The sequence below is a fragment of the Camelus bactrianus genome, chromosome 7 (assembly GCF_048773025.1).
Source record: "Camelus bactrianus isolate YW-2024 breed Bactrian camel chromosome 7, ASM4877302v1, whole genome shotgun sequence".
Lineage (NCBI taxonomy): Eukaryota > Metazoa > Chordata > Mammalia > Artiodactyla > Camelidae > Camelus > Camelus bactrianus.
Genome location: NC_133545.1, coordinates 12,911,772 through 12,939,428, shown reverse-complemented (window position 1 = coordinate 12,939,428; position 27,657 = coordinate 12,911,772). Strand labels below are relative to the sequence as shown.

At 48.3% G+C, this 27,657-nt stretch overlaps 1 protein-coding gene across 11 annotated transcripts in view; it reads right to left on the bottom strand.

Annotated features, from left to right (window-relative positions):
• Window positions 1-27,657, bottom strand: part of HIPK2 (homeodomain interacting protein kinase 2) — a 182,937-nt gene that overhangs the window by 109,644 nt on the left and 45,636 nt on the right. For 10 of the 11 annotated variants that reach the window (XR_012508058.1, XR_012508057.1, XM_074366931.1 and 7 more), the window contains exon 2: window positions 16,758-17,838. Coding sequence is in view for 9 of the 11 variants with exons in the window: in XM_074366931.1 (XP_074223032.1) it covers window positions 16,758-17,838 (1,081 nt within the window). In the remaining 2 variants the exon portion in view is untranslated. Of the gene's footprint in view, window positions 1-16,757; window positions 17,839-18,974; window positions 20,365-27,657 lie in introns of those variants that run through there. The other variant, XM_045510986.2, reaches the window with a different exon arrangement.

The following is a 27,657-nucleotide window of genomic DNA, read 5'->3' as shown; positions in this document are numbered from 1 at the left end:
CAAGTACAAATAAACCAGGAAGGGTGTAAATCTCAGTTCCCAGGAAAATCTCACCCCACTCCAACTTCTCAGCCTGAAAAAGTTTTTTTTTCTTTTTAAAAAGTAATTTATTGAGGTGAAATTCATATAACATAAAATTTACCATTCTGCGAACTATTCGGTAGCATTTAGTATATTTGCCATGTTGTGGAACTTCTATTTAGTTCCAAAACATTGCCATCTCTCCAAAGAAAAACTTCTTCCCCATTCAGCTGTCTCACCCATTCCTCCCTCCTCCCTGCCCTTGTCAACCAACAGCCTGCATTCTGTCTTTATGGATTTATCTGTTCTGGTCACATAAAGAGAATCATACAATACGTGACCTCCGTGTCTGGCTTCTTTCACTTGGCCCAGGGTTTTGCACGCTCACGTTGTGGCGCATGTCAGTAAGCCCTTCCTCTTGAGGGCTGACTAATATTCCTCTGTGTGGATACATCACAATTTGTTTAAACATTCATCCACTGCTGGACATTTGGGCTGTTTCCACCTTCGGGCTATTGTGAATAATGCTGCTATGAATGCACAAGTATTTGTCTGAGTACCTGTTTTCAGTTCTTTTGGGTATATACCTAGGAGTGGAATTGCAGAGATTGTATAATAATTCTAGGTTTAAAATTTTGAGGAACTGCTGAACTGTTTTCTGCAGTGGCTGTACCATTTTATATTACCACCATGTATGAAGGTTCTTGAAAAAGTTCTTTTAAACATATCTAACTTATGAAATAAAAATCCTGAAATGATTTTTATTAATGCTGACCTTTGTAGCTCATGAAAGGCTTAGGGGATTTGTGTAACAGCTTTCCTTTAAGAGGCCTTGTGAAATCTCTAATCCTCAGCTACCCATCAAGTATGGAGAATATGTTAATCACCAAAACAGACACTCGGGACATTTACAGTCTAGCTAGTTGCCCACGACTAACACCCAGGACACAATTACAAAATAAATGTAAGCTCAAAAGTTCCATCAAATGCAAGGAGGCATAAAATACAGATTTTTAAATGCAATAAGAATTTACAACGGACAAGGGAGAGATGCGTGGAGAGCAGAGCGGCCAAAGAAAGATGAGTAGAGAAATGAAACCTGAATAAGACCTTGAAGGATGGGGATAATAAATAAGAAAAACAAGAAGCCCTGGCCTCCATCCAATGGCCTGCCTTGTGGATGGGGATGCCGGTCTCTGTTAATGGAGGGTAACCTGGGCAGCAAGAATCCTGAGAAGGAGACGCTTCCTCGCCCGCACAGAGCACTATCTCACTTCCCAAGGGCGGCAGGGAGCACGTCCTGCAGAACAGCCCCCGCCCCACCCCCATCCCAGCTAAGACAGGCGACATTGTCATGTTTCATTAGAAGTGTTCAATTTCTGCGGCAAAACAAACCCAGCAATTCTCATGCTGTGCAAGTAAAATTGAAAGTACGTAGGTGTGGTGAGTCTTGCTTGCTGGATGGAAACAGGGATAACATGAGTATGTACAAGGTCCCTCCGGCTTCCTCCGCAGCTCCTGGAGACACCACCCGGCTTAGGCTGTGTGTGCCTTCCTTCCACAAGAAGAACTTAGGTTTCTGTGCGGAGGGACGCTTTACCAAAGCGCAGGTCAGTGTGACCCTCGGGCACACCCCGCTGTCGGATGGAAGGGCAGGGCTGGAGGGCAGGAATGCGGGTCCCTGTGCCCCAAGCCCAAGGCGGTCCTCCCCAGCGTAGAACTCCGCAGCACATGAACTTCAGCGAGCTTACGGATTCACCGCTGTTTGCCTGGCACTACCGCGGCCTGCATCCATCCTGCGTCCATTTTTAGGAGTAAGCCCTTGGGGCTACTGCTGACCCGCGCCTGGATGGGCGAGGGGCGTGCGGCACACGCCGAAGGACGCGCGTGCGCACTGTGGCTACGCACCCACGCCGCGGGCTCTCCCTCCATGACTCGTTCATTTCTGAGCCCATGAAGATGCCGCCCCACCGTGTGTGTGTCAAGGACACTGCGTTTCACTACCACCAGGACAGGGAGGGAGCAACAAACAAAAGCAAGCTGTATGCAAATCCAAGTGTCCGTGCGGAACCAAGCACATGACTCCCACCGTGACCGGAAAGCGAATCATCGCTCCACCGCTCTCTCCAGAGGACAGGTCGTCCGTCTGTATGAGGGTGGGGAGGGCAGGCTAGACAAGAGTCTGCTCAGATCAGACGCATCCCTGCGCCTGCGTGCGGCCCGAGCCTGTGTAGAGGAGCTAGAGGCTGGCCCTCTGCATTCGTGGTTATTCTAGGATGCCTTGGCCCGAGGCCCTCAACCAGCCAGGAATCGCCTGGACAGAGTGGGACACGCAGGCTGCACTCCTGGGGCTGGTCACTAACACGTGGGTGACCTCAGGCAAGACAATGAGCACACAGTGAGCTTGGGACAACGCTGCCCCAGCTACCCTCAGTTACAATGATGGTTACATAAAGCCACATTCAGAGAACACTCAGAAATTGTGAGTTATCCTCACCAAAGGCCCAGGCAAATACACACTGTTAATTTCCCCTCAGAGAGAGTCTCACCCCCTCAGCACTTCTGCTAATTTCTTTGGTGGCTTCATGTTCCTGAGGTTTGTGTCCAAATGGGTGTGTTAAGAGATGTTCTTTCCGGAGAAGCGACAGCACATTCCCCAAAGTCAGGGTCGTGTCCCCACAGCATCTGCAGTGTCACACGTGCAGGAGGTATGTGACATCACTCGCTGAGTGAAGCTTGTAAAAGCCAAGCAGTGAGATGAAGATATGGGTCTTTCAATACAAACCATGACAGAATATGAACAAGAAAAGTTGGAAAAACATTTTAATGGCATATTTCTCCGAGAAAATCTATCTTCAGTCTTACTGTTTCTGTCAGCACCAGCAGAAACCTCATTTGGGTCTGCATGGCCCCAAACTGAGAGTCAAACATGAATACATTTCTTGCAGGGGCAACAAAGCAATTAACTGGCAACATTCTGAAAGCAGAGCTCTTCCTTAGCTGTGTCCCTGGCGTCTATGTATGGTGGTGCCTGGGGACTTTCCACCGCTGCTGATGTGTCCACCTGGATCAGCGTGGAGAACCTTGGGACCACAGGTAGAGGAAGAGAAGAAAAAGGAAAAGCCAGGGATAGAAAGGCAGGTCATGGTCAGAAACAGTAATGTATTTACAGTCTCTGCTATGCCCAAGGCATGGAGGGGCTGCGTGAGGCTGAGCGCAACAGGGCAAACTCACGTAGACCTCTGAGGTTCCCATGGCCCTCTTGCGGAACATCACCAGCTAAGGAGATGGCGTGTCGGGGAGGTAAGGAGACCCACCCGAGTCCCATGGCTGGCGGGACTCTGAGACCTGTGTCTCTGTCTCCACGTCACCTCCCTGGATCAAGCCAGTGGTGGCTGGTCATCTCAGCTCACTGTAAACTGGGCTGACAACATCAGCCCTGGTTCTTTCACAGGGTCTAAGAGCCAGACTCTGGCTCCAGAAAGTTTATCATTTTCTTGGAGACCAAATGGATGAGTGAATAACAAGTCAGATTACACAACGTCCCAGTGTTTCCAGAGGAAGAAACCACTTCTGCTTGTGGTGAATCTGGCACTTGGGTTTCACGGAGAAGGTGGGGCAGGGCTGGATTTGGGGGTGTGGGTGGGGTGGGGAGCAGAGGAGGCATCCTAGGCCGAAGGAGCAGTGTGTGCTCACTCAGGCACTGAAGGCAGGGGGGCAGGGGCAGAGTGGTGGTGAGGGGGAGGCTGGGGCCTTGGAACAGGACTCCGAATTCCAGGCTGGGAACTGGGATGTGGGAGCTAGAGCAGGGAACAGAGGAGGGAATACGGAATCAAGGGAGGAGCTGCAGGGAGTGTTTTCTGGGAAGAAAATGGCGCATTGAAGAGCAAGGAAGGATACCCCAGTGCTGCTTGGGACTATTGCAGAGAGCAGGCTGGGTGGCACCAGGGTGCCAGGCAAACAGGGGTGTGGTGGCCGAGAGCTCAGATCTGCAAACAAATGGACCTCTCACTGCCAGGAAAGGCCTTGTCTTCAACTGGCCACTGAGCTGCAGGGGACACTGTGAAATGACACTGACATGCCGTGGACTCTCATTTCTTCCAACGAAACAAGTGAAAAGTTCCTGTCAGTGGGGAGGGAACGGAAGGAACATGGCTCTGTGCCCAGCATGCAGCCTTGGGCCATGGCCCAGTTATTGGGGTGCATGGCCCAGGTCGTGCTGCCGGGAACTAAACTCATCATGCCTGGAATCACCACTGGGGACAGGGGCCCCTCTCCCAGGCCCATCACTCAAACGCAGACATCAGAACCTACTGCATCCAAGATGGCACACAGGCGCCCTCTTTCCAGGGGGATAAAAGACCTTTCTTGCAAAACCAGCTACTTCTCTGTAGTCAGCACAAATGTCCCCACAGATGGGAGGCCTGCTGTAGGGAAAAGCTGGTTCTAGGAAAACTCTGTTAACGGAAACAATGTTGTTTCACCCCTGGTGTGCTGGCCGTGGCCATGATAGTGTAAAAGCCAAGGGCAAGACTCTGTAGGCACAATAAGTCTGGATGACCAAATTCCACAAAGCCGGAGCCTTCTCCCTGGGCCCTGGCATTTCAGAGGTCACAGTTCCTCACTTCTCTGTTCCTAGCGGTCACCGTCCCTCACTTTTAGGGGGCAAGCCCATGGCCTCTACACAAAACAGCGCATAATAAAGAAACTGCATCACAGAAATGCTCCCATCACCGGTGGCTGTTTATTCCCCAGAGTGGTTTGCATAGTTCCCCTGTCCAGCCGTTTCCAGAACTGACTGTTGCCCTGCTGGCCATCCTGTTACAGGATGAACAACGATATCTCTTTTACCCAAACACAACACAGCAAAACAAAAACAGGAAGAAAAACTAGGCAACATAAAGTTTAAGGGTTTAATATTATCAACAATTTCCTAAGCGGTCTTTAGAGGTAAATTTAGGTTTCCAGTTTTTATTTAGAATTTTTTCAACTTAAGTTTTTGACATAAGGTCTCTGAGTTTAGCCCACCACCACCAGGACCATCAGGACCCAGAGCAGCCCGCTCCCTAAGCTCTCCCTGCTGCTTCTCAGGGGGAAATATTTGACTTTCATAGTGAGAACATCTGACTCTCAGGGCCAGCTCTATTTACATTCTGGGGGTTCACACTTAGTGCCTTTTTATTTGCTAATATAAGTTCTAATTTACAAAAAGAACAGGACTAGAAATCCTTCACTGGAGGTCAGTGGATGACAAAGAAGTGACACCAACAGTCTGTCCCTCATGTTCTGGCCAAAAAAACTTTGATTTTATGGTCAATAACTATATGAATGAGGTTGTGACTGGAGAGCAGACTTCCTGAGTCACACGAATCAGGATCAGAGGGGACTCCAAACATGGGGATCCTTGTGGACCAGTCTACCTGCTGCCACTGAACTCGTATACCCAACACACCCACACCGACACACACTTACACGTCCAACATGCACACGGGGCACGTGCACGCACGCCCGCACACACACACACATCCCTTCAGAAAGTCCTGAAGAGTCTTGTCCATCACTCCAGCCTTGGCTTTACCCTTGTGATGCCGGCGGAGATGGGGGGCGGATGCAGGGAGAGCGGCAGGTGGCAAAGGCAGTACAGCTTCACGAGGCTTCCAGCGCCTGCTCCCCTCTCCCAGCTCCCCGCTCCAGAGGGCCTGTGCCCAGCCCAACGAGGGCAGGACTCGCAGCTTTACTGCAGGAACCCGAGCAGCAGCAGGGTGGTGACATGCCCGTGCCCTCTAGTCAAGAATGATGTACCTGGGTTTCCCTCCCAGCCCAGAGGAAGAGATGTTGCCCCTCTCCTCAAATGCTAACCTCTTCACTGTCACACCGGGCACTGTCCCTTCCTGACACCAGAGGAAACCCTCCAGACACACTCCTCAGTGCCTACGGAATGTGAAGTAAGAGCCAGGGTCCACAGAGATGAAAAGGAAACGACGCATGAGCTCAAGAAACTTGGGAATGCTGGGGAAGCTGACCGCTAGCCCTGATACCTGGCCAAATAAAATAAGCGCTAAACCAGAGGCACACAAACCGGGAGGGGAGCCGGGGAGAGCGTGATGGGTATTAATGACACGGAGCGAGGTGCACGCGGGTGAGCCACACGCCTGCGGCTGGCTCCTTTAGTCCTTAGAACAACCTCAGAAACTGCTGTTGTATTTCCCTCGTAAGAGAAAAGAACAATGAGCCTCAGAGAGGTTTGGGAACTTGCCTGAAGTCACATAGCTATCGAGTGGCAGATCTGGAATTCAAACCCAGGTCTGTGCCAATGCTGTGACAATGACAAAAATGATGCTGCCGCTGCCAACAGCAGCAGCAGCAAAGCAGTAAGAGCAGCTGACACGGGCCGAGTGCTTGCCATGTGCCAGGCACACGCGGGGCCTCACACTCAGAGGGAGGTCTTTGTTCAGGCGGCTCATAAGTATGAAGACACAGTTAGGGGCACACGGCTAGCATGCCTGTAAGGGCTCAGAGACAGAGAAGCAGAAAGGGGTCAGAGGCCCAGGGGATGGCGCTGTCCCCATGTGTGCAAGGTTTCCTAGTTGGTCTTGCTGCGCTCGGCCCCTTCTTCATGCTGGGAAGTCATTTCTAATTTTCTGTAAAGGTAAAATGGGACATGACAGATGTTGGCTGATTTCAGGGAACTAATCTGTTAAAAGCCAAGTCAGCTGTCTTCAGGTTTGAAATTGAAATCTCACAGGTAGACAGGCAAGATGGGACCAGACATTTTTGGTGAGATGTGTTTGTGCCCCAAAAGGCTGATCTTGGGGCCCGGACGATCCAGGGTTTGGAGATGCTGGAGGCCACGGGCCCAAGGTTTAGGGCAACAGCAAAAGGACTTGTAGGAAATACTACAAAAAACTGGGCACGTGAAGGTTTCTGGTGAGTGTGGCACTGTGAGCTGAGCTGTGAAGGAACATATGAGGCTCCCGACACCATCCATCCATCTGTTCAATGGGCCAGTTAGTCACTTACTCATTCAACACCGGAGCCGTGGGGAACGACCCCCACAGCATCTGCTGAGCGCACACCTCCACCTCTGGCCACTGCTTCTGACAAACACCTGTTTCAGGCCCCTCTCCTTGCAGGGATTTCCTCTCTCAGACAGAGCCTGGCTCATCCCCCACCTCCAGCGGGCAGGCTGGCCAGATGAAGAAGGAGAGTGTGGAGAGAGGCAAGATTCATTATTTTTAGCTTTTAAGTCAGATCCCCCAACTCTCCCCAAACCAAAGTTTGCAGTTCAACTCAGAATTCTTAGCCTATGGTCCTTAAATCTGCCTAAAAAGCCACTGCCCCTTTGCTCCCTTTCCATTTAGAAATGCGGCAGGTGTACCTGGAGCAGGGGACGAAGCAGATCCCCTGGGTCTGGGGCGCGTGTTCCCTCTGATCTCAGCCACAGGCGCGGGGATTTTTCTGGGCTCCACGTCACCCTGCTTTTCTGGCTCACAGACTCCCCTAAGTCTGCCCCAGCCCACTGAATCCTCACACAAGCTAGGCCCAAACCAAGGCACAGGATAGTCAACACCCTTGGGGACCTGAGTCTCGGGGGTCCAGAGCCCTGCCTCCCTTTTTCCAGGCATGATCCTGGAGGCCCTGGGCAGGCCCCTCAGAGGTCAAATGGAGCAGCCCCCTAACTCTTCCCCGTATTAACCTCCATTCCCTTCCTCCTGCCTCCTGAGATCTTCCCCCAGATAGACTCCCTGCACCCAAGCCCCGTCTCAGGTTCTGCTTTGGGAACACTTAACTGATGACAACTGCTTCTACAATGTCACCGTCTCCCTCTCTGCCCAGGAACAAGGGCCATAGCCCAGTACCCAGCACCAAGAGCCTTTCTCCTCCATCCAGCTTTAAGACTCTGAGCCAGCAGCTGGTGGGACCGAGGGAGAAAGGGAACTCCAGGCTCAAGCTGTCCTGGCAAGGCTGTGGCTGGGTGCTTGTGCACACCTCCTCCTCTGGGAAGCCTGGTGAAGCGGGCGAGGAAAGGATGGCCCGACCTGTACCAGCTGTGATGCAGAGACCCACTGCCCTGGGAGGCCAAGAGCAGGAGGGAGGGGGTCCATTCACTGGGGTGCGTGTCCAGGACTCAGAACATGCAAACAGCCCAGGGAGACGGGGCAAAGCGATTCAAGGGCAACACGCTCTGCCTTCTCAGTTTAATGGGATGTCTACACCGGGGTGGACGAGGACAGCGGAGTCTGCCACATCCATGGCTGGCTCCCCAGGGACAGCTCATTACATGACAGATTTGGGGGCAGAGCTGCACAGCACAGGGCACTCTTGCTCATTTCTTGAAACCTCAGCACAAAGCACAGTGTCTGGCACACCTTCAGAATTCAAAAAATTACTTGTTTGACGCATAAATGAGGCCGATAGCCCCAAATCCAGCTACAGGGAGAGTTCAGTAGCTACTTAGCAGTGCGTGCTACGTTGACTGCAAATTATGCAAAAGTTGGTGTCCATGAATGTCTCCGCTGTCCATTTGCTTCCCTATCCCCCCAACCATTCCCCTCCCAACCACTCACGTGCCAGTTCACCAACCCACATAACCTCTCCTATCGCAGGTGCCAACTATTCTTGGATCATCACTGTCACCACCATTGAGGCATAAAGGGTTTGACCCCAAGGAATCAACAACTGGGTGCCACGCAGGGGAAATCAACCAGTCAGATGAAAGGTCAACAGCTCCATGCCGGGTTGTCAACAGCAGCCCCACTTCTCCCATTTTGACCGGGCACGTAGTCACCCCCTCTGTGGGATGACAGACTCTGGGATCTAAGCCATCTAGAGCAACAGTTCTCAAAGGACAAAATAATATAATTAAAAAGAAAGGAAGGGAGGGAGGGAGGAGGAAAGAAAGGGAGGGAACTTCTGGAGGTGATGGATCTGTTTAAGGCATAAATGTGGTGATGGGTTCACAGGTACAGACTTATCTCGAAACTCATCAAGTTGTACACATTAAATACAGACAGGTCTTTGTGTGTCAATGATGCATCAATAAAATGGCTTTAAAAAAAGAATTAGCAGCAGAGCTTGTTTAAATGTATGTCCCCTGGCTCCACCCCTGGAAAGCCTGTTTGTTAAGATTTGTTTTGCAACCCAGGAACCTCCATTTCTGACAAGCTCCTGAGTGGTACAGGGGCAGAAGGGTCCTTGGATCACACTTGGAAAACAACTGGTTTATACCTTGAGCCTGAGAGTGGTTCCAGCCCTACTGTCCTCAGATCTGGGAACGTGTAGGTGGCAGCTCTGCAGCAAGGCTGAGAAAATTGGGCCAAGTTTCCGGGGCATCAACATCACTTCTGCATCTGGGCCCTCGGCCTCTGGGGCTGCTCTGGTGACCTGTGAAGGGGCATAGTTTTCCAGTGTCTTTGAGGTTGTGTGTGTGTCCTTGCGTGTACGTGCATGTTAGTTGCATGTGTCTGCGCGTCTCCCTGCACGTGGTGGGCATCTGTGTCCATCAGCATCTTTGCTGGAGCTGAGCATGAGCGTCTGTCACCAAGGGGTTCACAAGCACACCGACGTCTGCCTGTGTTATGCGTGGGCTTAAACTGTGTCATCTGAGTTTATTTGTGTGAGTGTGCGTGTGTGCGTGCGTGCGTGCGTGCGTGTGTGTAGGAGGGACTGGAACACCCGGGCAGAGATACACTCAAATACACAGAAAGGTTCTCACTTTAGTTATTTCATACTAAAGAAAAATTTAATGTCCAGTTATTTCACCACACAACTCAAGGTCCTAAAGACAAGTCAGGGAAAACTGAAGATAACCTTACAGCGCAGATGACTTATTGATTACTTCTCTTCAGAAAAGAAACCGCAGCTCTAAGAGCTTTTACATATTCATAACCACCTCCTTCATCCAGGTGAATGAGATGACCAGTGGGTTGACTATTTCACTCAATATTCTCCGATGTAAACTAGCACTTTTTCCTGTTGAACCTGCTAGTAAAAAAGACAAATTAATTTAAAAAGCTAACGCCTGCAATGCAATTGCTTTCAGTGCTCTTCTTTTCAATCAAACCTAACTTCTAGGTGGAAATCTTTTATACTTCATAATCTGCACAAGCTGTGCAATTTCTGAAATTATTTTTATGGCTTTATTAAGCCACGCCCCTTTCCTGAAGTGACTTAGAGTAGGCATTTTGGAATATGCCATGTTCCCCGCTGCCAGGGAGGAGATCAGGGAGGGCTCCCAGTGTGAGCTAATGAGGCCAAGGTAAGCCCACAGGAGAGAAGACTGTCTCCTGACCAAGGACTGAACCATCCTCTCTGGCCACCTGTCTCATAAGCCCAGGCCCTGGTTGTAATGGGATCCAGACGCACGAGTGCGGATGGCTCAGAGTTGACATCTACCTATATAATGACTCAGGGGAACACAGTTGGCTGGGGAGGGACAGGCCCAGGACTGGAGCTAAAGTCTCTCAATGCACCTTCCAGAGCCTATGACTCCATAGCAGTGGTGGGACCTGAAATCAGGTTCTGGAGACCAGAGCGTCACAACTGTGCCTTAAGGAAAGCAAAATTCATTAACAAATAGCAGCAAAACAAACAAGGATTCCCTCTAAGCCAACTCTGCAATCACAGCACCAGAATTTAAAAGCACTAAAAGTGTTCATATTTATAATGGGGGGGTGATCGCCATTATAATCTAGGGTCTCTTCCCTTCATTTGTAATTACTACTGTCTCCTACCCTCCGGGTTCCACTCAACGCACACACACCCCCCATTCCAGTTGATTAATTTTACATATGTAATGTCATCGATCCTACTTTGCTCAATCAAAGCCCCTCAAGCCTCCATCAGAACTCCCCACTGTCAGACCTCCCTTATCTGACACTCACTTTCCAACCCAGGCATTCAGCTCCTTGCAGGTGTCACTGTCGTTCCCTCCCTACTGCTTCCCTTATTTATTCCACTCTGAGGCTTTCAGGCTACCCCAAATCCCCATCTCACATTTCCTTTAAGGTCAACCTCAAGATTCCTTCAGTATTGGTCTTGCTCTATAAAACTTCCCTATTAACCCACCTTGCAAAATCTTTCATTGATTTTCAATTTATTTAACAGTTTTTTTTTCTTCACCACTGGTTCCCTAGAATCTCAATGAATATCTGCTGAGTGACCAAACATTTGCAATATCAAAGCATCAGAATTCCACTCTAGGCAATTTGTTTGTGTCTTTTAATCTCAGAAAAACCAAAAACGCCTCCAGATTAGAGATCAGGTTTTATCTTCTAACCTCCAGCCCACAGACCACAGGACACACAGTAGGTCCTGACGGAATGTTTGATGAATTGAACTGAATTAAAATATATCTCCACCCTCATCTAAAACAACCATGGAATCAACTCGAAGATAGTTTGCAATCAAAAGAACCAGACAAAAAAGGTCGGATTATTCTGAAAAAGTAGATCACTGGCTATTTTTTACGTCCTAAATTTTTAAGCTCCCCCTGCTCCTTTTTTTTTGGGCCTCGTAATAGTCTCAAGTGTTTCAAATTAAGTCTAGACGACAAGAGTATTTTAAACAGCCTGGAGCAGCAACAATAAAGCCACAGTTTTTAATCTCTGACTATCCCCTGCCTGAATGGCATGTCTTTTTGTTTGTTTTTCCTGAGTAGAGCTTAATATTTGGCCTTGTTTTTAGTTTACTGGTCACGCTGATAGTGGAAATTCTCCAGCATCAATTCATGCTTGCTCCAAAAAAATAACTGGCACCAGTGCAGAGGCAGAGCAGTAGTCCTCCCCTTATCCACAGTCAGCCGTGATCCAAAAATACTACGTGGAAAATTCCAGAAATGAACAATTCGTAAGTTTTAAATCGCCTGCTGTTCTGAGCAGTGTGATAAAACCTCACACCATCCTGTTCTGTCCCAACCAGGACGTGAATCTTCCTTTCGTCCAGCACATCCTGCCCACGAGTCTCCTACAGCATCTCTTAGCCGCGGGCTTGGTGATCGGATTGACTGTGGTGTCTCGGGGTTTGTGTTCAAGTAGCCCTTATTTTACTTAAATAATGGCCCCCAATGGCCAGAACAGTGAGGCTGGCAATTCAGAGATGCCAAAGAGAAGCTGTGAAGTGCTTCCTTTAAGTGAAAAGGTGAAAGGTCTCCACTTTTCTTATTGAAGGAAAGAAGGAAGTATGCTGAGCTTGCTAAGATCGATTCTAAGGATGAATCTTCTGTTCGTTAAATCATGAAGAAGGGAAAAAGAAATTTGTGCTAGTTTTGCTGTCATGCCTCAAATTGCAAGTTACGGCCACTGCATGACAGTGCTTACTTAAGATGGAAAAGGCATTAAATATGTACAATAAGGTATTCCAAGAGAGAAAGAGAGAGACCACGTTCACATAACTTATTACAGTGTACTGTTATAATTGTTCTATTTTATTATTAGCTATTGTTGCTAATCTCTTACTGAGCCTAATTTATAAATTATACTTTACTTAGGCATGTACGCATGGGAAAAAACACAGTATATACCGGGTTCAGTGCTATCCTCAGTTTCAGGCACCCACTGGGAGTTTTGGAATGTAATCCCCAAGGATAAGGCAGGGCTGCTGTTGGGAAAAGGCAGGGATTTCCAAGGTGTGTTAACAGAAGTGAACAGGATTACCTACAATTCGACCCCTTAGGGTGTGAACACTTGAAAGGTGACGCCATCGAGGAAGTCCCTTTCTCCCTGAGTGGCCCCAGCCCACCTGCACTAGCGTACCTCCAACTCCCCGTGGCGAGTTTTGGGGGCGTTTGCGCGCGCACGCGTGTGCAGTGGGAGGACCTTCTCCAGGGACACCTCTCTGGAGACTCTGGTGCAGTAGGTCTCGGACAGGACCTTGGCAAAAGCGTGTGCTTAACAAGCTCTCCAGGTGATTCTTACGCACCATAAAGCCTGAGAGCCAGCGTGGTCTGATGGTTAACTATGTGACTGGCCTTCAAGTTGGAGGGTCAAGCTGGCAGGGGCTACCCACACATCAGTCTTAAAAAATGAAAGAAGGAGCCTTTGTTTCCTGAAAAACACACAGTCAGAATGTTTGTCTCACAGGATACCTACACCCTATGCCCGATTTTGGCCAAGTAAGTGCCTAACAGTTGGGGAAACTGCTCCCTGCAACACGCCGGCTTTTCCATGTACTGCACACTAGGACAGGAACACCTCCTTGCATCATACTGTTTTCACGTTACTAGGTGGGGACGAGGGTGAGCTGAGACTAACACTGTCCATTTCAAACAGGGAGGGACGTGTCAGCATCCTCCCCCTTGAAAGTGAGCGGTTCCCCAGGGACGACCGCCCAGCTCAGACACAGGCGCTCGAGGCTGGAATCACAGCGTGGTGATCCCTCTCCTCAGGCTGCTCAAACACAGAGGCATTCTCTCAAGATGCAGCTGAAAACATCTCCCTTCTCAGATTAACAACGGACAACCGGAGAGACTTCCCGACCACCTTCCTCTTCCCTACAAGAGGCAAAGCAATCAGGAAAAGCAACTCGATGAATGTGGCCAGCAGTGGGCTGTCCCACACGCCTGGGACTCAAGCAGACAGAGCTCGAGACTTGTCCTCACACCCTCAGACCGCCATGCATGGCAGCAAACTACTCCGGGGTTCAGACAGGACCGGGGGAAGGGGAGGATGTTGCAACCAATTGAGAGACGAAGCACCACTTGAGGCAGAATGAAGAGCTGGCTGGCTTCCACGGTGACTGTGCCCTTGAGACCAGAGCTGGGCACTGGGGGAGGGCCGAAGTGGCCACAGGAGGAAGAGGTTATCCTGCTTAGAATTTCAGGCAGTGGTCACACAGGGCTAAAGAAAGGGGGTAACACCACACCCAGAGGGGGGGCCTTCTGAGGGAAATGGGGGTGCTGGGGCCAGAAGTGGGAGACCAAGAGCAGAGTTAGTGAGAGCCCATGACTCTCGGCAAATGAGCCTTCCACACCCGTCACAGCAGCGGTTTCTCCTGCCGCCCAGATCTCCTGAAGTGGGGTCCCCAGCACCCGGGCCTCAGGGCAGACACGGAAGCACAGTGAGCCTGGAGAGTCTGTCTGTTGGGAGAGGGGTGCCAATGTCACGTGGGCACCGGAAGGTGAAAACACGAGAGCCCAAAGTCAACTGATGCAATTTATGAACTACTTTTTAAATAGCGTTTTTAAGTCTTTTTTTTTTTTTTCTTTTTGTGGGGGGAAGAGGTAATTAGGTATTTTTAGAGGAGGTACTGGGGATTGAACCCAGGACCCTGTGCACGCTAGGCATGTGCTTCACCACTTGAGCTATACTCTCTCCCGCCAGAGTTTCTAAGTCTTCTTGGAAGTTGCTGTGCTCAATTTTCAGTAAACATGAGTAAAGCCAGTATTGCTCACTAAATGATACCAACATAACCAAGCAATAAATGCTTGAGTAGCCCAACTTCACTGCGGTTCACCCTAAATTCAGGCCAAGACCTAGGAAGAACAGCCTCTGGCATGCTGAACCGGCACCCCTAAATGTAAAGTGACCATGGCAGCAGGGAGCTGGCCTAGGCACTGCTGTCCCTCGGGCGGCCTGGTGACCCTCGATGATGCCACCCAGAGCTCGTGCTCAGAGAAAGGCACTTCCTATAGAGAACGTCTGCTGTCCCGGCCCCAGCCCAGCCTCCTCCTTCACCCCTTCTCCTGGGGTCCTCAGGGTCCACTCCCTTCGCCTTCAAGCAGCCCAGGCTCCCTGTCCTCAGTGGCCACAGCACTGGGCTCACAGCTTCCCTCTCTGTGCAGCTCTGGTGAGAAACACGGGGCTCCGGAGCTGAGGGGCGATAGCAGAGCACAGAGGTCTACGGAGCGAGTGAGTGCAGAGGGAGCAAGTGAGCGAGAGCAGATCCTCCCTCCCGGAGCCCAGCAGGGAAGCAGATGTGTGCATGCACACCTGAACCTAGTGCCAAAGGAACGGCTGGTGAAGGGTGTAAGAAAGAGCCTAGAAATGAGCTGCCGTCATTCAGAAAATGACCCGGAAAGCGGGAGGGTAGGGCAGGGGGAGAGACAGCGCAGGTGGAGGGGACTGGAAAGCTGTCTGAGTCAGGATTAAGATGAGGGAGGTGAGGAGGTAGCTGGGACATGTGTCGTGTGGCCACAGACCTCTCAGGGAAGGGGGTGTACTGAGACCTGCAGGCTCAGGGTGCGGGGGGGGCGGAGCCCTGGGGTGGGGGTGCCTGCAGCAGCCTGGCCGGGTTGCAGGGAAGCACATCGGCAAACAAGGGGTGCGGGCGGGGCAGCCTCAGCACGGGTGGCGGGCTGTGTGGGAGCATATTTCCAGCCTTTTCTCTGCGGCCCGGAAGGAAGTCTGGGGAAGCATGTGCGGGCCAGCGTGGCTCTGATATGGATCAGTCCTGGGATTCCAGTTTTACTGCCTACACATCCACCTCTTAAATGTGTTGTCAGCCTTCTTCTCGGGCAGTCTTAGTTTCGTTTCTTATCAACTTCCACTATCACCTGTTCAACATCCCCTCCAACACAGCCCATCCCGTCTCCCCGGAGCGGACTTACGAGCATCCCATTCCCGTCCATGCTCAGCACGCTGACTGCGGGCCAGGTACCGGGCGGAGATCCCGGGCCGTGTTCCTGCCCCATCATCCAACAGCCCCACCAGCTGGTGACTGGACTTTCCCAGCTTCTGGGTCAGGAATGAAGGGGCACAGAAGCGAGCCATCAGCCCAGGTGCACCGCTTAGCGAGTGGAGGGATGAGGCTCAGCCCTAGGTCTTTCTGACTCCAGAGCCAGAGCTCATCTGGCCGGCACCGGAGGGACCTTCTCAACTCTGGCTGGGAGCCCCGGAGGAGCTGCGACCAACACCCGTGCAGGACTCCACCCCCAGAGATGTCGAGTCAGTTTGTGGTTATTTTTTTAAAGCCCCCTCACTGCCCCATGGATTGGATTGGATTTTAACGTGGAGCCAGGGGTGGGAGCCAGACGCTACAGACTGCAGGATGGCGAGGTCCTTGCCTCTGCTGTCCTGGGCCCAGTGCCGTGGCTGGCTCATGTCAGAAGTGAAGTAAACCCTTGTTGGATGAGTGAGGAATGAGGGCTTCGCACTTTCCCACCAAGGGTACTACCATCCTTCACCTTCCTGACCCCAAATCTGGAGTTCTCCCACCACAGGAGACGGCTGACGGGTCCTCAGGGTACAGACACTCCCTTCTCCCACCCTTTTCCACAGGGACATAAACATCTCAGAGCATCACTTTCGTCCCGTTACCCTCTGTTGTTCACATGCTTTGGAGCTTGCTCTGGGTTCACTGATACAGCTGCACCCCTGAGTCTGGTATCTAAGACCTCACCATCCTGGTCCCAACTTCTCCTTTCAACTTCTCCACCCTCCCTGCTCCAGATTCTCTGTGAGCCCTGTGCATTCTTGTACAAGTGACTTCATAATGCATGTCCCTCTCTCTCCCACATCCACACCTGTGGGACGTGTAGACACCCCTCCCATGCCTTTGCTCTTTGCCCAGCCACAAGAAATCCCTCCCAACTCTGAACATCTATACCTAGAATCTTACTTGGCTTCATTCCTACATGGTTTCTACTCATCATTTCAATGTGCACAAGTCCTAATTTCCCAACTCAATTATGATCACTTGAGAGCAGCAATCTGATCTCGCCAGCAGCGACCAACACCGCGCACGCTCTGTGAATGCCGCTGGGCACTCCGCTTCTCCTGTCCCAGTGCAGATGGCCTTACCTGTAATATCTCGACTGCAAGTAGGTGGAACACACAGCCTTGGACACGTGACTGGCTGAACCAAAGTCAATGACCTTCACTCTGTACGGCTGTCTGGATGGATCTACCAGCATGATGTTTTCTGGCTTGAGGTCAGCGTGGATAAGTCCTAGGCTTTTTAGTTTCATCAGGGCTGTGGCAACCTGCTGGAGGACTGGGCGAATGTATTTGAGGGGCAAGGGGCTAAACTTATTCTGCTTCAGAAAGTCATAGAGGTTCTGCTCTAACATCTCAAAGACCAAGCACGTGTGGTTCTTGTGCTGGAAGCACTCGTAGGCGCGGACGAAGTTGTAGTCGTCAGCGCTCTCCGTGCTCAGGCGGGCTAGGATGCTCACCTCGATCTGACCTTGCCGGGCGTAGGACGGGTGGTTCTTCAGGATCTTGATGGCCACGATTTCATTGGTGCCCCGTTTCCAGCACTTGACCACTTGCCCGAATGTCCCTCGGCCCAAGAACTCGAGCACTTCGTACGTGTTGGTCATGGAGCACAGCACCTCATGCTGGACCAGCTGGTAGTCGCCCTCACTGTTGGAGCCGCTGTTTTTGGAGGTGGCAGTCGATGTGGTGGCAGTGGCGACAGTGGCCCCGCTCGCATTGTTCTGAATCATGGGTGGGTGCTCCTCGATGATTTGCACGCTGCTCGTGTTCTCGATCTCCTCACTCTTCCGCTTGAGTCCGCATTTCTGGTAGGTGTCAAGGAGGCTCACAGTGCTTCGACGCATTAGGTTGTGCGGTCCGCCGAGGACCTGCCCGGTGACAGAAGTGCTACTTGCTGATGTGACGACTATGTGCCCGGTGCTTCCTGGGAAGATGATGGTCTGCTCGTAAGGTAGGCTGGGGTTTGGGATCGGCAGGGAGGTGCTGACGGTTGTGGCTGGCTGAGGAGGCGGCACGTTCTTGCTCTGGCCGTACACTTTGCTGTGGGAGCCGTACCCAGTCATGTCCCAGTTGGAACTCGGCTCTACTTTCAGTTTCTTCACGCTACAGAAGGCACTTGATTGAAGGGTGTGAGGGGAGAAAACTTGCACATGTGAGGCCATACCTGCGAGAACAAGGGTGGGGAGAATGAACATTTTAGTCACCGTTGCACGAGCAAACAGCAAAGTCACTTGAGTTGTGACCGGCAGTGTGGGCCCTAGAGAGTGTTTTCCTCCCACTGCAGAACGAGGCCAGAAAAGTGAATCTATTCCACCCAGAAGCACGGTCTGAGCACTCGGTTTGGGGGCCCCAGGAGTTCCAGGGGTGCACCTGCCACCATAAGGAGGGTAGGAGACTTGAAGTGGGGATACAGTGCAGACTCAGAGACAGAATTCGAATACCAGGACCTGGTTCATTACCTACTTTTTAAAAAAATATTGTTTGCGATAGACACAAATTCTTCCTCAATTCTCACTGGGTTGCAATCCTGTATTAGGTGGCCCAGCTAACTGTTACACACCTAGTTGTCCCACATGGTCAGCTACTCCTTGTCACAGACCCTAAAGCTGTCAGGTTTACTCATTCGAGGAAACATCCTCCCATGTAGGTCGAATCACAGAGCCACTCGGGATATGCTAGCTTTCAGATGAACCATAATTACCCCCTGGCATCTTAGTCACCTTAAATAATTCTGCAGGGTTGAATCGACTAGCAGTCAATCTCATGTCCTGATGTTTGGATTCAGATAGTCTGAAACATTTTATCAGCTTTTTTGAGGGGGGAGTGGGTAGCATAACTCGTGGGTTCTAGTCACTCACTTTTCCTTCTACGTTCATCTATCAGTCAATTTATCTAGAAAGTACTGTTATTTCATATCAAAATCTCATTCACAATTTAGATAACGTCAGAAATCAGTAAGACTGTAACTTCGGAATAGCTGCACAATGTATAATTATGGTGATACTGGAAACAAAATCTCACAACGTATGAGGGAAAAGTAATAAGGCGATGAGGAAGGATAAGGCCTTAAAGGGAAAAGCAGAAACAAACACTGCCCATCTTCTAAGCTGCAGCTGAGAAACATCTCCTGTAAAAGCACAAGGAAAGTGGGGTTTCTACCAAGCACCTCGGTGTGTAGCCATCCTACAGTCTGTCTCTCTGACCCCCTAGCACGACCCAGGGTGGTTCTTTATCATTTTCCTTTTCACCTTCTCACCCATCAGTCACCCTAGTCCACCCTCTCCCTCAGCAACAACCCACCTTCCACTTTGTCCAGAAGCCTTGCTGTCCACCTTTATTCTCTTCATTTCAAAACACTCCTGAATTTACACCCGCCGTCCGTGCTCCCTTCCATCTTTCCAGTCTCCGAGGAAGAGGTCTCTCTCCATTCCGACGTTAAAAGCTCCCCCTGTTTTCACAATTCACCCTCTCCCACTCTTGAATTCTACACGCCCTCCACTGTCCACTCTCTTACGGCTTTCAAGTTCTCGCTGTTAACTGGATCCAAGTCCTCAGTAGGTACTTAACAAAGTGTTGCCTGAAGAATCAGTGACAATCTCTTCTGCCTTCACATATACACAGGTGCACAAGGAGACTCCCAACGTGGCAGGCAAGAGTAACAGTGTATCCTCCCTTTCAATCCTTTTCCTTCTTCTCACCTGTAATCAATGGTTTATGGTCCCTTTTCTTCAAGGCTTGCTCTTTAATCCATCTCTCCGACGCACACACACACTGTGCTCTTAAAGGTAAATGACTTCCTAATTGCCTAACCCAATGGCCCTTGTCCAGCCCCTATTCTCTTTGACTTCTTGGCAACCTCTGATCTGCTGACCACGACTTCCCCCTTGATGCTTTTATCTGTGCTGTGTGAATCTGTAACCTCCCCATCCTGCCTGATTACACACTGTGTGCTCGGCTGGTTCCTCTTCCTCCTTTAAAATGTTGGCATTTCCAACATTTGGACTCTGTTCTCTCTGGATTTAAGCTGTCATGTTGTCATATCTATGCAGGCAACCCCCACATGTTCATCACAGGCCAAGTTCTCCCTCGCACCTTCCAGTAATGATTGCTGCCTCCTGCTACAACATCAAAGATCATCTTCCAGAGACTAACTCCTTATCTTTCCCTAAAAATCTAGCCATCTCACACTCCATGATAATGTCCCCACGTCTATTCATAAAATACTCTATTCTAGTCACCTGGATCCAAAACTGTGGATTTACCTTTGGTGATTCTTTTTTGCCTCTATGCACATGATGATGTGGAGTTTCTTCCTTCCTTCAAAATTTCTTCTTCCTTCAAAATGTCCTTTGAATCCATCTCTTTGTTTCTGTTCTTGCTGCCACTTCCATAATTAAAGAATTTATCACTCTCTCATAGACTAAAACAAACATAGACATCTGGTCGACCTGCGCACTCGTTCCTCCTCTAGTTTGCCCATCTTTAGTCACCAGATTATCTTCCTAGAACATTTTTAAGCATGTCACTCCTCCGTCCAAAAACTTTCAATGATTCCTTAGCATCTAGAAGATAAATTTGAGTAATCTTAACGCCTTCACATTTTGATTTCAACTGCTTTGTTGGCTTCACTTCCAACTATTAACCTTCCTGAATCCTCAGTTTTAATTAAGCTGTTCTATTCATTGTTTCTAGAATGTCTCTATATTTCTTACCTCCATGCTCTTACACCATTCCCCCATTTGGCATGCCTTCACCATTTCTCTCAGCTTATCCAAAGGTAAGAATTCAATGCTTCCTCTTCCCAGGCCATGCCAGCCCACAGTGATATCCCCAACTCTCCATTCCTAAGGCGCTTACCGCACATACTGCCCATTTGGCCACAAAATGCATTTCTGTCTTACAAAATCTCGTCTTGAATTGAATTACTTATCTTTTGTACTATATAACTTTTTACACATTTAAGTCATGTTTCCATAACCAGGCTATATTCTGAGGGCACAAGCAACAGTTTATACTTCATACTTCTTATTTCCCCTCTAACATTAGGCTGAATTTATTATATATGGTAGGCACTCAGCTGATGGAATAAAGCCTTTTAACTGGCCAGGACTCCAAGAGACCTTAGTTCTCCAGCTACAGAGCAATTACCAGTCATAAGCATCTATGGAACCTGGCCTTACTCTGGAGCATAAAGAAAAACTTGCCAATACTTTTGTACCCAAACCAAGGCAGAGTCCAGGCAGCTCTTGTCCTGGGGTCAGCAGTCACATTTGTCCTAATTCATCTTGGCTGTGCTCTGACTTCCCAGGGGCAACCTCAGCCTGTCTAACACCCAATGCCTGCCCTGAACTCCCTTTGACCGTGATCCCTAGATCTGACAAAAGCTTCCTTTCTTGTCTGGTTCCTGAATTCCAGTATCTACCTGTGTAATATGACTGACTTCTGTAGGTAGTCTTCTGCCTAACAGGACAATTTTGGCTTGCTTATTTAGAATTCACACTTCACCTGTTTCTTCCTACTGTACTTTCTGCTGAGGTCAATCTCCCCTTAATTCTGTAATAACATAGAGAATGGCTTTTCCATATTTATCAGTATTAAATAACCATACTGTCTAGATATTTTATGCAATCTCTTGGCTTTTAGTAACTTATCCACTGAGCAGGCAAAGCAAAATAAGCATTTCCCTTATTTGGGGGGATCCAACTTGCCCCTTACTCCACCACCCTCAAGAACTTCGTGGTAGGACCGGGCGGAGGGTGGGGGGCGGCGGCCAGGGGTCAGAGGTGGCAGAAGAAATATGGTGATGTTACATGAAGGAGATGCAGGTCTCTTCTCTATTTTGACTGTTTCAAAAAATCTCAGTGGAAAGGCCAGGGTGTAGAAGTGGAATTTTACAGAGGGGAAAAGGATGGTTTATGACTTATTTGCTATTGGGATGACAGCCAAGGGTCATAAAATTGTGGAAATTGTCGCTGGCTACCTCTGGTGACAGATTCCCAGGATCAGAGAGGAGATTTGCATGGCTAGAAACAACCTGCACCCCGCCGGCTGCCCAGACTCTGGCCTGGTCTGGTGTGGTCACTGCTGCTCCTTTATAAGGTCAGCAGCCACTTTTCTAAGAAGCAGACACAACTCCCAATACAGCCTCACTTCCCCTCCCTCGTATAACATCGTCTAAATTTAAGGTGTACAACGTGATGATCTGATATGCATATATATTGCAAAATGATGACCATAATGAGGTCAGTTACTACCTCCATCACCTTAATAATTACCTTTTCTTTTCTGTGTAGTGAGAACATTTAAGATTTACTCTCTTAGCAACTTGCGAGTATACAGTACAGCACTGTTAACTGCAGTCACCGTGCTGTGCATTACACCCCAGAACTTCTTTATTTTAGAACTGGAAGTTTGCCAACACAGTCTTATTACCTTTATTCTGCAGCACAGGCCATTTTGCTCTGTTAAGCAAACTGCTCAAAGAAGATGTAGCAAAAGAAAGTCTTAAATAATAATAATAATTACTACTACTACTATTATTTATTTTTAAATCTCTAAATTATCTTATAAGGGGATAAACTGCTGCTGGTAGCTGCGTAGCTTAGTCATAATCCTGCAGGAATGACCACTTATTTTCAAACATTTCTCCTTGAGAGTATTTTTCTGGAACAAATCCTCCTGATGAGTGGAGCTCGCAATGAGTCCAGCCCACACTTTTGCATTCTATTTATTCAGGTCCCCAAGGCTGGGGACGAGGAAGGGGAGGGCCTTTAAGTTTTCCACTCTGGGAAGAGCTGTTTCCTCTCGTTCCTTTCTGTGCTGACCTTTGTACTCGCCAGGGCCTGCTGCCCTCCTTATCTGTCAGTGTTCTTTTCAGAAAAGGCAAGGGCACAGTGAACATTTCTGGTTTGATCCTACAACACAGGAATTGCTTTTAAAGTCATCTCTGCCCTTCCTATTTGGCTCCTAGAAGAGAAAGTGAAGTTTTTGCCTTCCTTGGAAGACTGGGAGGCTATGACTATATGGGTGTGAGGGTGGGTTTTGAGCCCAGGGGGAGTGAGGGGCCCTGGAAACCACTGCAATAATCACACCTGCTCCCTAGAGGGGCCACCAGACCCAGGCCGGTCCACGAGAGCCTGGGTGGCCTCCCAAGAGAACTGCAACATGACGGCCACATTGTCATTTATATGAAAGCACAGCAAGTCACAGTTTAGAACTGCAGTTTCTAAAAGGCACGTCCCCATTATCACGCCACTCTGTCTCATGAGCAGGTCAAAATCATAAACACTGAATATTAGATACACCTCAGGGCCTTACGTGCTTTTTAGCGTTACATGGATGTGACCAGTAAAAAGCATTTAAAAACAAATTTATTAAAATTTAAGTCAACTAATATCACACAACTGTATATAATACAGTCTTTTTATATGGCAAGTGAAAAACAGCTCCTATAAAGTGGGCATTAAGGTACATCTCATAATTAGCAGAAGTAAAGTCCATAATTTCTAAGAAGTCATTTCTTATTATTGTAAAGACAAAACACTGCCCCTTCATGCCACAAACAAATCCAGGTTCCCGGCTACTTGGGGTGCATTTCTGACAGCCTGCATGCTGAAGGCAATAAAAGTCCGGGGCCCTCCTTTGGCCACTTTACTCAGATGTTCATTTTGCATTAAAAAAAAAAACACGCACGTGAGCCTGCATTTCAGAATACTAGTTTTAAACCATTTGCCTTCTACTCTTTATTATAGATGCCATTTACATCCGTAAAATGCTATCACACTTGACTTCAAACCCTATTATCAGGATTCGCAGGATTCTCCAGACTTTAAAAGCTTGAGCACCTAGTACATATCAGGCTCTGGGCTGGACATTTGATGCACAGGGTAAACACATGTCTGAATTTGTCTGGGACAATCCAGAATTACCCTTGTGATGCCAATTCAATTAATAAGAGCACCCTCACTTTCATTCTTACAAGGGTCCTAGTTTGAAAACTAGGATGTCAAGGGATGGGTTTAGATTCCTATAAGTGGAAAAGCCAAATACTGACCCCAAAAGTTTGAACCTGGATAATTCTATGCGCCTCTTTATCTTAACAGTTTAATGAGAAATTAATTTTTCTAGGGTTAAGAATAATTTTTTCCACTTAAAAAAAAGAATAGCTAAAGATCTTCATGATCTTCCAGAACTGTTAACTCATGAGAATTTTTAAAAGGTCATTTGTTAAAGGACTGGCTCATTTATTTCATTTTTTTCCACTTATTTGCTTAGTTTCTTCATGATTTTATATTTCACAATTAGATGAACTGAAAAGTTGCTTCACATCTGAGTACATTTCCTTTCCATTTCACCACCCCAAAATTATCTACTGGAAGATCAGACTCTGGTGAAACTACAGGGATGAGTGAGGGTCAATCATGATTTAAAAAAACTAAACTGAATTCAATTTCACTGAATTCTATCAAAGCTCAAGAGAAGAAATTATAAGTTAAACAGGGGCACTTTCTATCAGTATATAACGTTTAATTTTGGTGTTGCAGATGTGAAATAGATTACCACTCAGAATCTAGTCACATTATTAAAGAGAACAGAATCATGAACACCTTAGTTTAAGAAGTGCCAACTTCCCCACTTCCTAAAGTCCTTTTGACACACACTTCTACCAAATAGTAAGTTTTGTTAGAAGCTACAGATTTGGGGGGGGGGGGGCGGGGGCGGTAATCCAGAGCCCAAAGGAAGGATTAATTCCTATACCTAGCTGAATGCTAGGTATGTATCTCTTACAGATCACATTATGAACATATGATACAATAAAATCAGGATATGTCAAAAATGTCAAAAATACATGAATGTTGGAAATATGCATCTAAATGGACATTTTTAAACACCTAGAAAAGTGTTAATCTGTATAATTCTTGATTACCCTGTATAATACCACAATTTGATGTCTTAGGGAGTTGAAAATAATAGAAAAAATTTCTTCATTGACATATGAAACAATGTTCATAAAATTCAATGACACTCATCCTGCTTATCAAGATTATATTATCAAGTAGTGCAAAGATAATTTCAAGTTAGCCCATTCCTAAAGGATATATTTCTAAAATAGTGTATACTGTCTGTGGGACTTATATTTCCATCAAAGTCTATTGATCCACTAGGTGTGTAATGTTAAAAACATAGTATATACTATACCAAAGCACAGTTCAGGATCAACCACAAGCTCTACAGAATTCTTTATCAATAATGACGAACTGCTACTGAGTCCATTAGGGGGTCCTCTATATTAAAGAACTGCAGCTGGGGACAAAAAGATGCACAAAGACGTCTAAGATGTCAGCACTGAGCTAAAGGAGCTGAAAATCTCATGCAGTTGCCAAGTTCAGCACGACATAAGCAACTCACCAAAGTAAATGCGATTGGCATTCAGAGGCAGGAGTCACTATGGGCTGTGGTTAGACAAGGTTTACAGAGCTGCAATTAGAAAGATGTTGTACCTTTTGAAGGGCAGAAGGACAGTGTTCCAGCTCCTTCTAACTGAGTGTAAGCAAATCGGGGTGTTGGGGGTGTGCAGCTGGTACTCTGGTCTCTACCCTCAGGAAGCTGAGCCTTTGCTTGGAGACAACGTAGGAGCATTTAATAGTAGTCATACATGAACAGGTGCTACCCCCTGCATAACTGTCAGTCTACACTGTGCGAACCAACAGCCTACTTGTCCAGAATTGTCACCTTCTGATAGCTTCAATCTTCTATAAGTAATTTTTAAATACTGAAAAAGCTGGTGTGAGCCACTCACTTTACTGACTGTCACCTAACACATGATTAACAAGTTGCAGAGGGACTGTCTTTACTGGTTTGTTCTCCGTGTCAGACTCCAGGTGCTCATACCCCCCAGCTGTAAGGGCAGGTGCCCTCCTCTGTTTTACAGATGGGTAACTGGAGTGGAGGGAGATGACGCAGTTGTCCAAGTTCACTTTGCTTCCACCAGCAGCACTGGGATTTGAACTGAGGTCTGCCTGACTCCCAAATTCATGCTGTTAACCATTCTTCATGCTTTAGGTTCTTGAACTTACAGCACCAAATAAGGAGACAGGGACCATAACAGCCGAGGACAAATGAAAGCTGGCATGTGAGAGGAGACAGATCTAAAGTATGGGGCACACCAACCGCGCACCACCCGGTAAGACAGAGGACACCCTCGTCAGTGATCCCAGGCCAGCCCGCACTTCTCTGTCCTCTGGTTATGACGACATTTGAGAAATATAACCACTAGGAACTGTTCAAATGAAACAAATTTACCCCCTGAAAGAGGTAAACTTCACTTATCTGATGCTCAGTGGCAGAGTGGACAGAGCTCTGGTCTTGACTGTGGTGATCTGGGCTGCCACGGCAGTCCAGGGATGAGGTTAATGAGGATCTGGACTAAGGAACTGCCTGAGAAAACAGAAGGAAGTAGCAGAAACATAAGGCTTTGCAGAGAAGAAAAGGCAAGACACACTGACAGATGGGACTTGAGGACAAAGGAGAGAGAGAGGAATCAAGTACATCTGGGGCCTGAAAGGAGTGGGGTTCCATGGACGCTGGTGATACCAAAGACGGGAGGTAGTTTTAAAGTGCTGTTTATCTTGGAGAGGGGGTAATGGAATGGGTTTGCAACAAGTTGAGTTACAAGCACTGACAGGGGATCCAAGTTGAAATAGTCAGTGTTCAACTATTCATACTGAAACTGAGGCAAGGAAGTGCTTCATTTACCAAACTTAACAGTGTCAGGAGCCGCTGGTCACTGACATTCAGCATTTAGTTCCCATTTGCTGAGTTGACCCCAAATGAAGATAAACTATTTTGAAAAGAGAATGGAGAGCAATCGTACGGGCTAAGCTTGCACAGGATGAATTGGAGGGGGAAGAGGGCAAGGTGACCCTGAACCAGTCCACACATGAGGCCAAAGGTAAAGGGGTGGAGCCCAAAATATTGTCAAACAGAGATCAGTAGGACAGAGTGACAAAAACATAGAAGGGAAAAAGACTACAAAATCGAAGAGTGGCATCCCAAAGAGACTGATAAAGGGACGATTTGCCAACGACAAGGGCTGAGTCCAGCTGGAAGAGCTGTCTTGGATTTCACTGTAGGCATTAGGAACAACACAGAGGAAATGTTCTACATCGACCAAGAGAAAAAGCTGGCCAGGAGAACGGGTGAGAGGTCGTGGCAGGAGATGCCGACCTGCGGGCTGGCATCCACACCCAGATGAACACGGAGCCACGTAGGTAAGGTTGTTCCCCAGGAGAACTGATGTAGAAAGCAGAGCAGATGGCAAGTCAGGTAATCCCTGGGGGCACAGACATTGTCAAACAGGATGGGGAAGACAGTATGGGTCACAGGGAGAAGTCAAGGATAAAATGATGGGGGAAAAAAAAAGCGATTAAGGGACTGATGTGGGAAAACGAAAACAGAGCAAGTGCTGCTGGCCTGGCTGGCAAAAGGCACCAGCCTTCTTGTCCCACAGGGTCAGGAGGAGGGAAAGAAGGGGCGCTCCTTTGGGAAGAGAACCGAACGCACCATGTTATTATGCCCCCTACCTTCCCAAGACATACAATTCTCTTAAGGACTTCCAAAATCGTTTACATCATCTTCCTTGAATTGGCAAATTCTACCATAAGCTTTATTTTATCAACGGAGAAAACATCCTTTTACTACCATTTACAAATTCCCCACACATCTGTCTACCTACTGGCTCATTATCCATCCAAATCAGCCCCTCCCCTTGTTCAGAGTCACTTTCTCGTTCTGAAAATTGCGAATTTCTCCTGTGACAGCTTCAGGGGGAGGGTAAGGCTCAGTGGTACAGTGTGTGCCTGGCATGCAGAAGGTCCTAGGTTCAATTCCCAGCACCTCCATGAAAATAAATAAAAATCTGTAACAGTTTTAAGCCTCTCTCAAATTCACTTCCCGGGACTCTGCCGCATTGCCTTGGACCATA